Source organism: Acomys minous, assembly GCF_964271855.1.
Source record: "Acomys minous genome assembly, chromosome: 4".
NCBI classification, from domain to species: Eukaryota; Metazoa; Chordata; class Mammalia; order Rodentia; family Muridae; genus Acomys; species Acomys minous.
In genome coordinates this window covers 86315289-86329000 of record NC_140486.1, presented here as the reverse complement: position 1 = coordinate 86329000, position 13712 = coordinate 86315289, and the positions used below count along the sequence as shown (strand labels likewise).

Here is a 13712-nt window from a genome sequence, read left to right as displayed (position 1 = left end):
CACCTGCATAGCATCCTTCCCAGGAATGTGGCAGCATGGCTCTGGGAGAAGAGAGAGAAGGCCCAGCCATTATTCTGAATTATATAAAAAGTCTTCCTTCATTTTCCTTCAAGCACAGTTTCGTGCCAACCAGTAGTCTTCACGGAAAAGACCACCCCAAGGATGGTCTTGTCACACAACTTGCAGGACAAATTACTGTCCCCCAACAGTAGAGTCAGATCAAATATGTTTCTGAGTCCCAGCTGTGTGGTTTTCATCTGCCATTGCCGAGTTACAAGCTTTGCCGATGGTGGCATGGCCTCCCTGCTATGCCTTTGGCATTTCTTTAATGGTTAATTGGATCTTTGCCAAAAGCAATTTTTTTCATGTCTCTTTTTGTACTTGCTCAAATGTCCAGAGGAACTTGCAGAAGGTAAGCGTTCATGTTTATCTCCTGTGTATATCACTTAGTGCTATGCTCAAGGTCCTTCACGGTCACAAAGTGGCAGCAGAACGTTCTACAAGAGATGACTCTTTACACAGGAACTGGTCTGTTTCATAGAAAACATTTTTAAATGAGTGATGAAGGCAATTAAACTTTATGAATCTACATGCTAGTGAATATTTCCTTGTGAATATATTTACATAGCAGAAAAATGTAATTAAGTACTAGAAAACGGAGTTGATACTGGTACCTTAGTTTTTGCAGATTTATTTTAACTTTTATTTGTGTGATATTCCTGTGTGAGTGTGTGCCACGTATATATTGGGAGCTTTGGAGGCCAGAGGAAAGCATCAAATCCCTTGGAGCTAGAGTTACACAGGTGCTGGGAACCAAACTCACGTCCTGTGGAAGAGCAGCAAGCTCTCTTACCCACAGAGCATTTCTCCAATGCCTGGAATTTTCTTTGTATTTTCAAATGTGTTCTTAAAGCCAGGTTCAGTGGCTTATGTTATAATCTCAGCACTTGGGAGGTGGCGGCAGGAGAGTCACCCTCAGCTACCTAGCAAATTTGATGCCGGCCTAGACTGCATGAGACCTTGTCATAACAAACAAAACAATTCTTCAAAATAAGGTCACAGAAAGCAAGTTGTACATGTGAGTTCATACTACAAACAAGTGTTTGTTATTCACTGTATCAATAATCAGAACAGATCTGTTTAAATTGCAAGGGGTTTAAATAAAAATAATTTGAAGCTGATAGTTTATAAAAATTCCCAGAGTTTGTAATTGTATTTCTGAGTTCCAAGTAGAAGCAGAAACAGGAGCCTTAACTAGCCCGAGGGCCTATGAGGGTTGGGCATTGTCCCCTCCTTTGTCTCAGGGGTTCTTGGCCACCTTAGAGCAAGTGCTGTCTGTGTGTGTGTGTGTGTAAAGGGACTGCGTAAGAGCAGTGGGATGGAAAGTGCAGAGAACAGGCCTGGCAAGCAGCCAAGGGTAAAGTCGGCCTTACGGAGAGCATCGCCTGACACTGGAACGTGATGCCAAGCATTTGCTTGTTGTATTCCTGCCTTCGTCCTCACATATTCTCCCATTCTCTATGTTCCAGCTAAAGAGGACTTCGTTGGCAACGGGCAGAAGTTGTTTATCGGTAGGTGGCAATTGCTGAGAGTTGTGCGTTTGCTGCTGTTAAGTGCTGTTCCTACTATCAATGTCTTGCCCAAGCTGCCTTTGCTGATGGATCGCTCTAACTTGTATCTTGTTCTCGCTTCCCTCTGTCTGTTTTTCCTCATTGATAATCTTATCCATCTAATTTCACTTGGATTTCTTCTTCTTCTTCTTCTTCTTCTTCTTCTTCTTCTTCTTTTGTTTTTTCGAGACAGGTTTTTTTTTTCTTTCCTGTATAGCCTTTGCTGTCCTGGTCTCACTTTGTAGACCGGGCTGGCCTCATATTCACAGTGATCCGCCTGCCACTGTCTCCCTGAGTGCTGGAATTAAAGGCGAGCACCACCAGGCCTGGCTCACTTGGGTATCTTTTAATTATTTGTCACACATACATCTGAGACTGTTCTATAGTCCATCTGTCTTCATCTCCTATGTCCACATTTCCATAAGCTGTCACCCGAGCAGAACTCTCTAGAGGAGCAGACCTCCCTGATTAAACTCACCCAGGACACCCCCCCTTCCCCCCCCCCCCCACCTTTCTCCCAAGGCAGGGGAGAGGCACAGAGCTGCAGTCCAAAAGCTAGAATGTTGGCCCCAGGCCTGGGTGTACTTCGGGATCACTGGAGGAGAGTTCAAACGGAAGGGGCTGCCTTTGTGCCTTGCTTTCAGAATTAGTGACTGCAAAGCCATTCAGTAAGGCTGAGCAGACTAAGGGAGTGCACAGCGATGGTGAATAAGGACCCCAGGCAGGGCCACAGGGGATTCTGTGGGCAGTGGTGGCCTAGTGGTCAGGGCCAGAGGAGACAGGGAACGGCAGATGCTTTGTACAGGCCCTAATACCCAACAACCTCCACCAAGGGGCGCCCTAGCCCCGCGTCTGCCGCGTGGTCTAAGTGACTACATTAAGGACAATAAGAGCCGGGATTGGGAAGAGAGCTGTAGATAAAGGGAGGGGATGTTTACAGTGAATCCATAGAGTAGCGATTATATTGTAGGTGCCGGTGGAGGCCCGTGCTTTTCAGTATAGATAGATACAGAATAAATGTGTTGTGTGTTTATGGATATATATATATATATGTGTGTATATATATATATATATATATATTTCCCCCCCCCCCCGGCTCTGCCGTCAGAGAGGACTTGCAAACAGCTGCTTTTGATTCTGTCAGGATAAGTAGACTAAGAATTCAGCCAGAAACGTTTAACTTTGCAGAAGATGCCACCATCCCATGTGACCACCTTAAGCCGTCTGTACCCTTCTGAAAAATGGGAGCGGTAGGACTACCCAGTGTTCCTACCGCGGCCTGAGAGCTGCTGCAGGAGGCTCCGAACTGCTCTCGCCCAGGCTGTGTTCTCCTGCTTTCAGTTTGCACCCTCACTGCAGCAACGCAGGGAATTCCTCAGAAGCTGGCCGGGCCACAGCCTTAGTTATAGAAAGGCCCCTTCACACATGGGTCACCACCCGGCACGGCATTAAGGTCCTGTGTGATCCGGCTTTGGCTTCTTCCTCAGCGCCGGGTTTCACCACCTTCCTTGCCGCTCTTCAGAGTTCTTGGTCCTTCCTTAAACACCCATTCGCTGTATCTTGCGTTTATCCTATTCTGCAGATGGCACCGTAGCTGGCGCCCTTATGCGCTCAGGGAACAGCTCCTAGCCGGCTTTTCAGGTCCTTTCACCAAACTGCCCATCCTAATGAACTACCGTCGCCCTCTCTGCCTCTCACCCTTCTCCTGGGTGTTTACATTTACTGTTCTTGTTGAGCTTTTGTGTTTCCTCCTGCGTGAATTGTACATTTCATGAGAGGATGTACCTGGGTTATTTGATTACTGTATCCCCAGCACCCTCGACCTCCCAGGCGCTGGGATTAAAGGTGTGTACCACCCTCCCCCCGCCCCCCCCCCCCCCACTCACTATCTGCTTCTTGAACCGGTTACGTGTCCTGTCCTGGCCCTAAAGTTTTGTGCGTTTCCTTCTACTTCAGCTGGTTTCCGCCGCAGCATGCGCCTCTGCCGCCGGAAGTCTCACTTCAGCCAGCTGCACGCCAACATGCGTTGCACCTGCAGCTGCTATGGCGCAGCGGGTGCCCCTTACGAAGAGGTGGTGAGGTACCAGCGGCAGCCGGCAGACAAGCACCGTCTCATAGTGCTCGTGGGTACGGCCTGCCATGCTCTCTGCTCGGCTCTGGGAGGTTATCCTTCAAGATTTAATGTTCTGTGTTGGCAGTAACAGCAAAAGTAGGACTCCTTATCGATCTCCGCACAGATTTTTTTTAAAGCCTGTTTGTTTATGTTTATAAGGCAGCTTTCAAAGACAAACATTCTTTGCCTTCTCTGCCTCCTCATCTCCTTTGACCTGCAGTTGACCCTGGGTTGCCATGACATGAAAGGACCCGTGTATTAGCAAGCTCTCATATGATGAGGCTACACCCGATTTTTACTTCTCTCTGTTTAGAATGTGGTCTAGAAGCATGCGCGGTCTACCGTAGCCTGCATCACTAGCTCATATTAGGAAAACATCCTTAAATTTCATCTTTCTAAGAAACAGTTAACCATTTACTTTCTAAAGTATCTAAATCTTCTGGATTTTATATATATATATATATATATATATATATATATATATATATATATATATATATATATATTTTTTTTTTTTTTTTGGATTTTGTATTTTTTAAAAGTTATTTCTTTATGTGAGTTCTCTATTTGTATACACTCCTGCATGAGAGAAGAGGGCATCAGATCTCATTATAGATGGCTGTGAGCCACCATGTGGGTGCTGGGAACTGAACTCAGGATCTCTGGAAGAGCAGCCAGTGCTCTTAATCATCAAGTCATCTTTCCCCGCCCTTGAATTTAATATTGTTGGCACTAAAGAGATTGAGCGATTTGGTTTTGTGAGCCAGGTCTGTGAAGGCGGCTCCCTGAAGCAATAGAAAATTATAACCTGCTGCCACCGTGGCTTGTTGAGTGGTGAGCAGGTCAGGTCCATGCAGAACGAAACGGCCCGTCAAGCAGCCCAGCTGCATCGCTTGTGGCAGATGGTGCAGTGAAATGATAAAACCCTTGACTTCCAGGCGGAACAGCAGGGCACCATTCTGAGTACAGAGTCCTTGTAAGCGTGGGCTCTGCATAACTGCGGGTTCTCTGCCCATGCAGGAAGTCCCGCCTCCAGACGACATGAGGGTGCTTACTCAGTCGTCTGTTAGAAATGCTCTGTCATCCACGGATGACAGAGCTGCATTCCAACTGAGACTTTGTTTAAAGAAGGGCTGTGTCCCAGATTATCCGAGGCAAGCCCAGGGAAGTCTCAGGGCACCAGCCGTAGCGGGATTATGGGGGGGGGGTGAGGAGGGGGTGACAGATCCCTGCAGCTTTACACCTTGTCTACTTCATGGGTCAGCTGCAAAATTCTCAAGAGTTTTCTGGGTTTGTTCCAACCCATAAGAAGGGTCGCTTCCGAATTTCCCTAAAAGCGCATTATTTGCTCTGAAGTTCCTGCGTGAGGGACGGGCGGTCGCGGCATGTACTCCTGTGCACTCCTACCTAATTCCTTCTGCTGCGTCTTTCTGTATTCAGGACCTTCTGGCGTCGGGGTCAATGAACTCAGGAGACAACTCATTGGATTTAACCCCAGCTGTTTTCAAAGTGCTGTGCCACGTATGTTACCTTTTCTTTCAGAAACATTGTCTCTGAATGATTAACTGCCATGTAGTGTGCTCGGCTAGGTTTTTAAAAGATGATTCTATATCCCTTCCTTTTTAAGTGGAAGGCAGTGGACAATGTGTGGGAATCAGTTCTCTCTGCCTACTCTGCTTCTGAGAATCAAACCCAGAAGACCAGGCTTGGTGGCAACTGTCTACACCCACTATGCCATCTTCCTGGCTATCTTCGTTTCTTTCTTTCTTTCTTTCTTTCTTTTTTTTTTTTTTTTTTTTAGATAGGGTTTCTCTGTGTAGCCCTGGCTGTCCTGGACTCCCTTTGTCGACCAGGCTGGCCTCGAACTCACAGAGACCCACCTGCCTCTGCCTCCCTGACTGCTGGGATTACAAACATGTGCCACTGCATTTTGTTTTTCTTCCTTTTCTTATTAGCCATATCCATGACTTTTCAGGATATGAAATGTTTTGTTTTGTTGTTGTTGTTGTTGTTGTTTTGTTTTTGCTTTTGTAATAATGGCCAACACTCATTTAGTATTTATTATCTTCCTGGCATTATGCCTAGCTTTTATGTTATTTCTTTTTATCTAAAGCTTTAATATTTCCATACATAATTTTAAATAAATTTCTAAGTATTAGTATGACATGCCTATGGCCTTTTAAAGTCATACATTCTTGTTTATTTAAGATTTATTTATTATGTGTAGTGTTCTGCTTGCAGTTGTGCCTATACTCCAGAAGAGGGCAGCAGATCTCATTATAGATGGTGAGGAGCTACCATGTGGTTGCTGGGAATTGAACTCAGGACCTCTAGGAAGAGCAGTCAGTGCTCTTAACCTCTGAGTCATCTTTCCAGCCCAAGTCATACATTCTTACTTCCTTTTACTCATAGTTGCTTTATTTCTACTAAGTTTCCAGTTTGCCAGTACTCTAACGTCTTCAAGATGTTCCTCAATTACCCATGGAGAGTTGTATGTGTTTTTAAGCTTTAAGACATTGGAAAGCTGCAATTCTAATATGTTAATGTTTATTTTTTAATGATTTATTTATTTTTATTTTTTGTACATTTCTATTTTGCTTGCATATACATCTGTGTGAGGGTGTCAGATGCCCTGGAACTGGAGTTACAGACAGTTGTGAGCTGCCATGTGGGGGGCTGGGAATTGAACCCAGCTCCTCTGGAAGAGCGGCCAGTGCTCTTAACTGCTCTCCAGCCACAGTATTGTGTATTTCTACTAGGACTTAATTTTCCTTAATTTAAAAAACCATACCAGAATGCTTACTTTATTGTAAAATAGAGAAGATCTGGCTCAAGATCCCTCATTTTTGGGCAAGATGGAGGGTTTATAATGATGCACAGTCTGTGTTTAAATTTCTGTCAGATCTAAGGAAGTAATTGGCGGCTTTGGGAGCAGGCAAGGAGAACACTTCCTGCCCTGTGCTCTCCTCTCCTGCCCTCTCGTCTTAGAGAGGGAAACACTGATGGAGGAATGGAGGAAATGAAGAAACGGAAAGAGGATCGTGGGAATTGTTAGATGTTCGTAGGGAGGAAGGTGGAAGGGGCTTGCCTGAGGGAAGGAAGGCCGCCCTTGTTGCGTGTGACCCCTTCCGATAGCCCGTGCTTCTGACGTACGGTGCACATACACAGTGATGAACATCTGTGTCAAGAGGAAAACTATGAGTGTTATCACCACGCTTAGCAGTCTAGTTAAAAGTAAAAACCCACAAAATGTAGACATTGGTGGGCATAGATATCCATCATCAAAACTGGCTTGTATTCTGGGTTGGTGTGGTCTTTTTTTTTTTTTTAAGTCATTCGAACAGTTTTAAAAACGGACACCAGTTCACACAGCATCCTACTTTAGGAAACAGCAATCCAACCAGGACAATGAAGGCATCACCCCAGGCACACTAACATAATCACTCCTTAGGGGACTTTACATTTTGCTGCTTTTTCTTGTTCTCAGTAGGAAACTGCAGGAGAAATTGCATAAATATAGATAGACCCCTAAGGACACAAAGAGGAGTTTATATAAATAAAAAAAACAAAGATGACCCCAAGGTGATACCTGCTTCCCAATCTCGTTGGAGGTTGATCACTGAGGGCCTGTTTCAAGCTCCTTGCATGTCATTTTCGTTGCTCTAGTTCATCCTTGAACTTTGCCAAGTGCAAGAACAGATTTTTTTTTTCTTATTGATACGGGGGACTTTAGAAACAGAGACTAAGGAAGAGCAAGCATCTCGCATGTAGAATAGAGACTTAGAATGGTGTGTTACTCCTGAGTTCTAGAGCCCAGGCTACTCCCTGGAATAGAGTAGGCTCATAGCATGTGTTAACTGAATAAATAGACAATAAATAAGTCACTTTCAGGTATTTGGGGGGATTTGTGTATTTTGTACCAGATGCCATTGAAAGATAAAATTGAGGAGTCTAAATCTAAACTAATGATTCTCAACCTGTGGTCAAGATCCCTTTATGGGAGTTTGTTGAATGACACTTTCACAGGGGTTACCTAAGACTATCAGAAAACACAGATACTTGCATTGCAGCTCAAAACAGTAGAAAAATCACAGTTATGAAGTAGCAACAAAAACAATGCTATGGTTGGAGGGGGGGTCAAGCCAACATGAGGAGCTGTACTAAAGGGTCACAGTGTTAGGAAAGTTGAGAACCACGGGTCTAAATTAAAAGGGCCAAATCAAAGAAATCAAATCGAACACAGATTTGGCCAGTTTTCCATTTTCTTTATCTCTAAACCTCTTATTTTGGTGTTAATGCTTTGCAGAGTGCAGAGTGACATGGGCTTTCTCTCTCCTTCAAATCTGAGACATCTCATGCAATCCAAAGCCATCTAGGAGGAATTGTTAGCCTTACAATGTGAGCAAGTTGCTGACTCTCCAAAAGTGCGGTTACTGATCAGCAAAGCAGTAACGCGCCTGGCGAGCAGTGTAGGATGTCCAGCGATACAATCAGAAGTGCAACATCTAAGCAAAAGATACTGTTGGCACTGTTATGAGGAAGCGTACATGCATTTTGGGCTTCACATTTAATCAGTATTACCTAAGTAACAACAGACGTTCTTCTGTCTGATATTTACGATACACTCTTTCTCACACTGTGAGCAATCAATAAAGGTTTGTAATTAGTGGGATTTGACACAGGGACTCTCAATTTCTTGTCACCGATTCGGGGTTCCCCTCTTTGGTCCCAGTGTCTTATTTGTCTATCTACGCGCTCATTTATTTGGTTTAGTAGGGAATCTACATCCAAGGATATATTCGGTATCAAATGAAAACATGTAGAAGATTCTGAAATGTTTCCTTCTCTCCTTCGGTAGACACCACCCGTTCCCCAAAGAGCTATGAAGTTGAGGGGCGGGAGTACCACTACGTGTCGAGGGAGACATTCGAAAGCCTGGTGTACGGGCACAGGTGAGGTTCAGTTCTTAGTCCTGCTATTTGACAGTAGTCCATTTTCACGCAGTAGCCAAAGCTCTCGGCAGCAACCCCTCATTTCTGAAGACCTGAGAAAGGAACACGCATCAATGAACTAGAGCCAAGCAATTAGGTTCAGAGAAATTAAATCCTTGGTTTTCTGCTTCTTTTCTCTCCTGAATACCCGTGCATTCTTTTTGCGCTGGCAGGATCGACACATCCCATCCTTTCGGAGTTCACATTTGTGGCCTAGTTTGCTGTCTATTGCTATGAAAAACACCATGACCAAAAGCAGCTTGGGAAGGAAAGAGTTTATTTGGCTTACACTTCCATGTCACAGGCAAATCACTGAGGGAAGTCTGGGCAGGAACTCAAGACCTCAACTTGGAGGCAGAAGCTAAAGGAGAAGTCATGGTGTGTGTATGTGTGTGCGTGTGTGTGTGCATGTGTACATGCGTGTGAGTGTGCGCACACACATGTGCGTGTGTGTGTGCATGTGCACATGCGTGTGTATGCGTGTGAGTGTGTGCACACACATGTGCGTGTGTGTATGTGTGTGTGTGTTTGTGTACGGAGTGCGTACTGGTTTGCTCCTCCTGGCTTGTTCCGCTACCTTCTTACACAATTCAGGACCACCTGCTCAGAGGCGACACCGCCCATAGTGGGCTAATCCCTCCTATACTGGTCATTAACTTTGAAAACACCCTCCCAGAATTGCCTGCTGGTAATCTGATGGAGGTCATCCCTCAGCTGAGAGTCCCTTTCCCCAGGTGACTCTAGCTTATGTCAAGTTGACAAAAAACAAAACCAAAACAAAATCTACCATGCCCAATTCCTAAAGGCACTGCTAATGTTTGGCTTGTGTCTTACTCTCACAGGATGCTAGAATACGGCGAATACAAAGGCCATCTGTATGGCACCAGTGTGGATGCTGTGCACGCGGTCCTAGATCAGGGCATGGTCTGTGTCCTGGATCTGGAGCCTCAGGTGGGTCTGTGGTAGGCTATTTCCCATCACCCTAAGGTGATGCACATAAGTGCATGTAATGTAATCTATGCCCTGCTCATGCCCCAGGCTGTAACTGAGACGTTTTATTCAGCTAGATTTTTAGGAGTAAGACCACCTCACCTATCTCCTATCTCCCTGAAATGTAAATTGGCAACATTTTGCTTTAGTTGGGGAGGAGGTTTTACTTTCCACACTCAGAACCAGAGCTTGAGTGGCTAGCCACAGAACGGTTCCCGTCTTTCCTGCTTTGACACTGAGCGCAAACTTGTCATGGTAACTCCTTGTGGAGGACATGCTCTATGTAGGCACAACTGTGCTGTGTGCCAGAACCACGTGTGGAAAAGAGCAGGGGTGAGCTGGCTAAGGTATAGCTAATAGTATTTGTGTAAACCCAGTTTTTCTGTTCCATGCATTATGTATATTTATATGAGTGTACTTGGTGTGCTAAAGAAAATGAAGGGAAAAGCGACCTGTTCTTCCCCGAGTCTGAGTCCGTGGTCACGAAGACGGAAGTTGTGCTGTGAGGTGCTAGCTACAGGAAAGGGAAACAAAGACAAAACAGAGCTTTCCTGGGTTTTTCTTTGTTTTTGTCCTATGAGGTCATGTAGAGGAGTTGACTCTTAGTAAACAGCATTTTGTCATATATAAGACTAATTCCAACATTTTAGTAGCTAGTCATATTGAGAAACAGGAAGGAACAGTACTCCAACTTAATTTTGAATTCTAGGACCGTATTTATTAATGAAATGTTTAGATGTTATAATTGAGACCACAGGGGCACACGAGACTGTGATCCCATTGACTATAAGAAGCTAGGACTTCTGTTTTTAATTTTTAAAAACTGTATACTGTATATGTGAAAGTGCTTGTGTAGAAGCCGAAAGAGACAGCTCTCCTCTACTGTGGCCGCTGGGGATCGGGCCGGGCTCCTCAGGCTTGACTGGCAAGCGTTTCTACTAGCTGAGCCATCTTGCTTGCCCACTTTTGTTTTTTAAATTGTGCGCTTAATTTTCCTGTGCAGGATATTCAACTGACTCGAACCCATGACCTGAAGCCCTATGTCATATTTATTAAGCCACCTAACATGAGCTACATGAAGCAGTCTCGGAAGAACGCTAAGCTTATTACTGACTACTTTGTGGACATGAAGTTCAAGGTAAATCAAGTCAGATCATGGGACTACTTTCAGTTATGGCTAGGTGGAAAGTGGCCAGGTCGGCCTGGGCTGGGGACCTTTCATTCTTTTTTTCTTCATTTGACCCTCTCCCTCAGGAGCACTTCAATAAAATGGTTTAAAAAAATAAAAATCATTGTTATTTCCACAGATTCCTTTGAAAGCTTTGTGGATTTTTTTTTCCCCCAAGATAGGTCTTCTCTGTGTATCCTTGGCTGTCCTGGACTGGCTTTGTAGACCAGGCTGGCCTTGAGCTCACAGAGATCCAACTGCCTCTGCCTCCCGAGTGCTGGGATTACAGGTGTGCGCCACCTGCTGGCTGGAGGTTTTTAATAAGCAATGTCTTTACAGTTTATCTTTTTTTTAGCCTGGCAGTGGTGGTGCACACCTTTAATCCCAACACTCAGGAGGCTGAGGCAGGTGGATCTCTGTGAGTTAGTTTCAGGATAGCCAGGGCTACACATAGAAACCATGTTGAAAAACAAAACAAAATAAAACAAAAAAGACTCCAAAAACCACCACCAACAAAAACCCCAACAATTTACCTTTTTTTATTAGATGTCATTTACAGATATTAAAATAAGGGTTAGTAAACACTGTGATTCTATTTTTTCTTAGCTTAGCAAAAACAACAACAAGAAACAAACCCATAAGCCACAATTTGCAAAGCCAAGCAAATTGTTGTTTGTATATTTAAAATTACTTTTACTTAAATACTTATTTTTAAAATGCTGTACTGGGTATATCTCATTTATAAGATATTTCACAGAAAATGTTTATTAATAATGATACAAAAGAAGAAAGCCAGATGAACTTATTCTTGGTGAGTTTTTCCTTTTATGTGTGGATATGTGTATTTAGATACATATTTCTATTTTAATATGTATTCATTCATTATTCTGCCTGCACACCAGAAGAAGGCACTAGATCTCATTATAGATGGTTGTGAACCACCATGTGATTGCTGGGAATTGAACTCAGGATCTTTGGAAGAACAGCCAGCGCTCTTAACCTTTGGGCCATCTCTCCAACCCTTAAATACATATTTACATTAAGCCTACTTTAGAAATTATAAGCCACAGCACATGCCTTACTAAGGTGTATAAATCTTTAGTGCAAAGCTCAGTGAATTTTATTTATGCACCCAGATAATCGTCATCCCCCAGACATTGCAGGTGTGTGTGTGTGTGTGTGTGTGTGTGTGTGTGTGTGTGTGTGTAAACAAATAAGATCTACTGTCTTGGGCCAGTGAAATGACTCACTGGTAAAAAGTACTTATCACCATGCCTGATGACATTTGATGCCCTAAGACCCACGTGGTGTACTCTTACCAGTTGTCCTTTGATTTTTGCACACACACACATACACACGTAAATAGATGTACTTTTAGAAATGAATTACTATATTAAGTATACAGTTCAGTCGTATTGACGTTTATATTGTGAAATAGAATTTTTGCCTTGAAAACTAAATAAAAATATGACTGTTAAGCAAATCTGTGCGTCGCTCGAGCACAGCGGCCATGCTGAGATCCGTATTGTTCGTTTTAGGATGTCCTGTCAAATCAAGCCTAAAACACCCTTATATTATCCCCTATCTCTACGTATTTTTCTTTTCATACTTTTCAATTACCATGGGCACAATAGTGTATTTTCTAAGTCTTTGAGGCTTTTAAGTGTGTGTCCTTGTTGGGCATGGTGGCACACACCTGAAACCTCAGCCCTTGGATGAGTCGGGAAGACCACAAGTTTAAAGTCAGCCTGGGTTACACAGCAAGACTCTGACTCAAAAATCCAAAATAAGGAAAAAGGAGGGGAAAGGGAGAACACAGTTTTTATAAACAGCCTCTCACAACTGTCAGTATAACACCTGATATCTTATCGCCTGTGCCACTCATACTTTTTCCATCTCTCTCCTGAAGGATGAAGACCTACAAGAGATGGAGGAGTTAGCCCAAAAGATGGAGAGTCAGTATGGGCAGTTTTTTGATCACGTGATTGTCAATGACAACCTGCAGGGTGCATGCGTCCGGCTGCTGTCTGCCATACAGAATGCTCAGGAAGAACTACAGTGGGTACCGGAAGCCTGGGTTTCCCCCGGCGCCGAGTCTAAAGTCTCCCATTTAAAACTGGAGGCTTAGTGTTGTGTCCAAAAGATGCAGAGCAGCAGCTGCCATTGAAAAGAGCAATATTCGATCCATTAGAACAGCAACCGTGAAATGCAGCAGTTCATTCTGCGGCACCACTGTATAATTATATGGAGCTACTAATTTGGCTCTTTAGCAATTTTTCTGTTTCCCCATATGAGCTAATGGTAGGAACATGAATCATGTTAAGTCTCTGAACATGAGAATATTCATGTAAGAAGTACAGATTTCATATGGTGTTTGTAAGATTTAGCTTTTAAAAGTCTCTTTCAAATAAACCAGACAATAGTTAGTGACGAAAATGCACTTTACTTTGTAAGATATTTTATTTTTACAAAAGCGTCTAGTTGACCAACTCAGTGAGAATGGTTAACGCACACATCTTACAAGGAAACCTATGACGCTGTTACTTCCAAACCAGCGAAGGGCAATGCGCTGGTCCTGGAGGCCTGTCTATGAGCAAACTCCAAACTGGGGACGTTGGGAGAGACTTCCAGCGGTGCCCCCTGCACCCACGTCTGTTCGTCTTCTCTATACCCACACTCCTCTCCGTTCTACCTATTTTTAACTATAAAATGATTCAAAAAGCTTGTTCTTTCTTACAGTGAACACATTCACACACACACAAAACAAACGTGGTGAAAACGAAGTCGTTTTCCTGATACTTATATGAGCAGGGATTTGCGCACAGGTTGTGGTTGTGAAA

General features: G+C 43.8%; 1 protein-coding gene across 1 annotated transcript in view; it reads left to right on the top strand.

Annotated features, from left to right (window-relative positions):
• Window positions 1-13308, top strand: part of MPP4 (MAGUK p55 scaffold protein 4) — a 40560-nt gene extending 27252 nt beyond the window's left edge. Inside the window, exons 15-21 of the mRNA XM_084778679.1 lie at window positions 1530-1571; window positions 3567-3737; window positions 5164-5244; window positions 8582-8675; window positions 9557-9665; window positions 10708-10842; window positions 12782-13308. Coding sequence (XP_084634805.1) covers window positions 1530-1571; window positions 3567-3737; window positions 5164-5244; window positions 8582-8675; window positions 9557-9665; window positions 10708-10842; window positions 12782-13000 — 851 coding nt within the window. The 3' untranslated portion in view covers window positions 13001-13308. The remainder of the gene's footprint in view (window positions 1-1529; window positions 1572-3566; window positions 3738-5163; window positions 5245-8581; window positions 8676-9556; window positions 9666-10707; window positions 10843-12781) is intronic.
• Window positions 13309-13712: the final 404 nt, after the last annotated feature.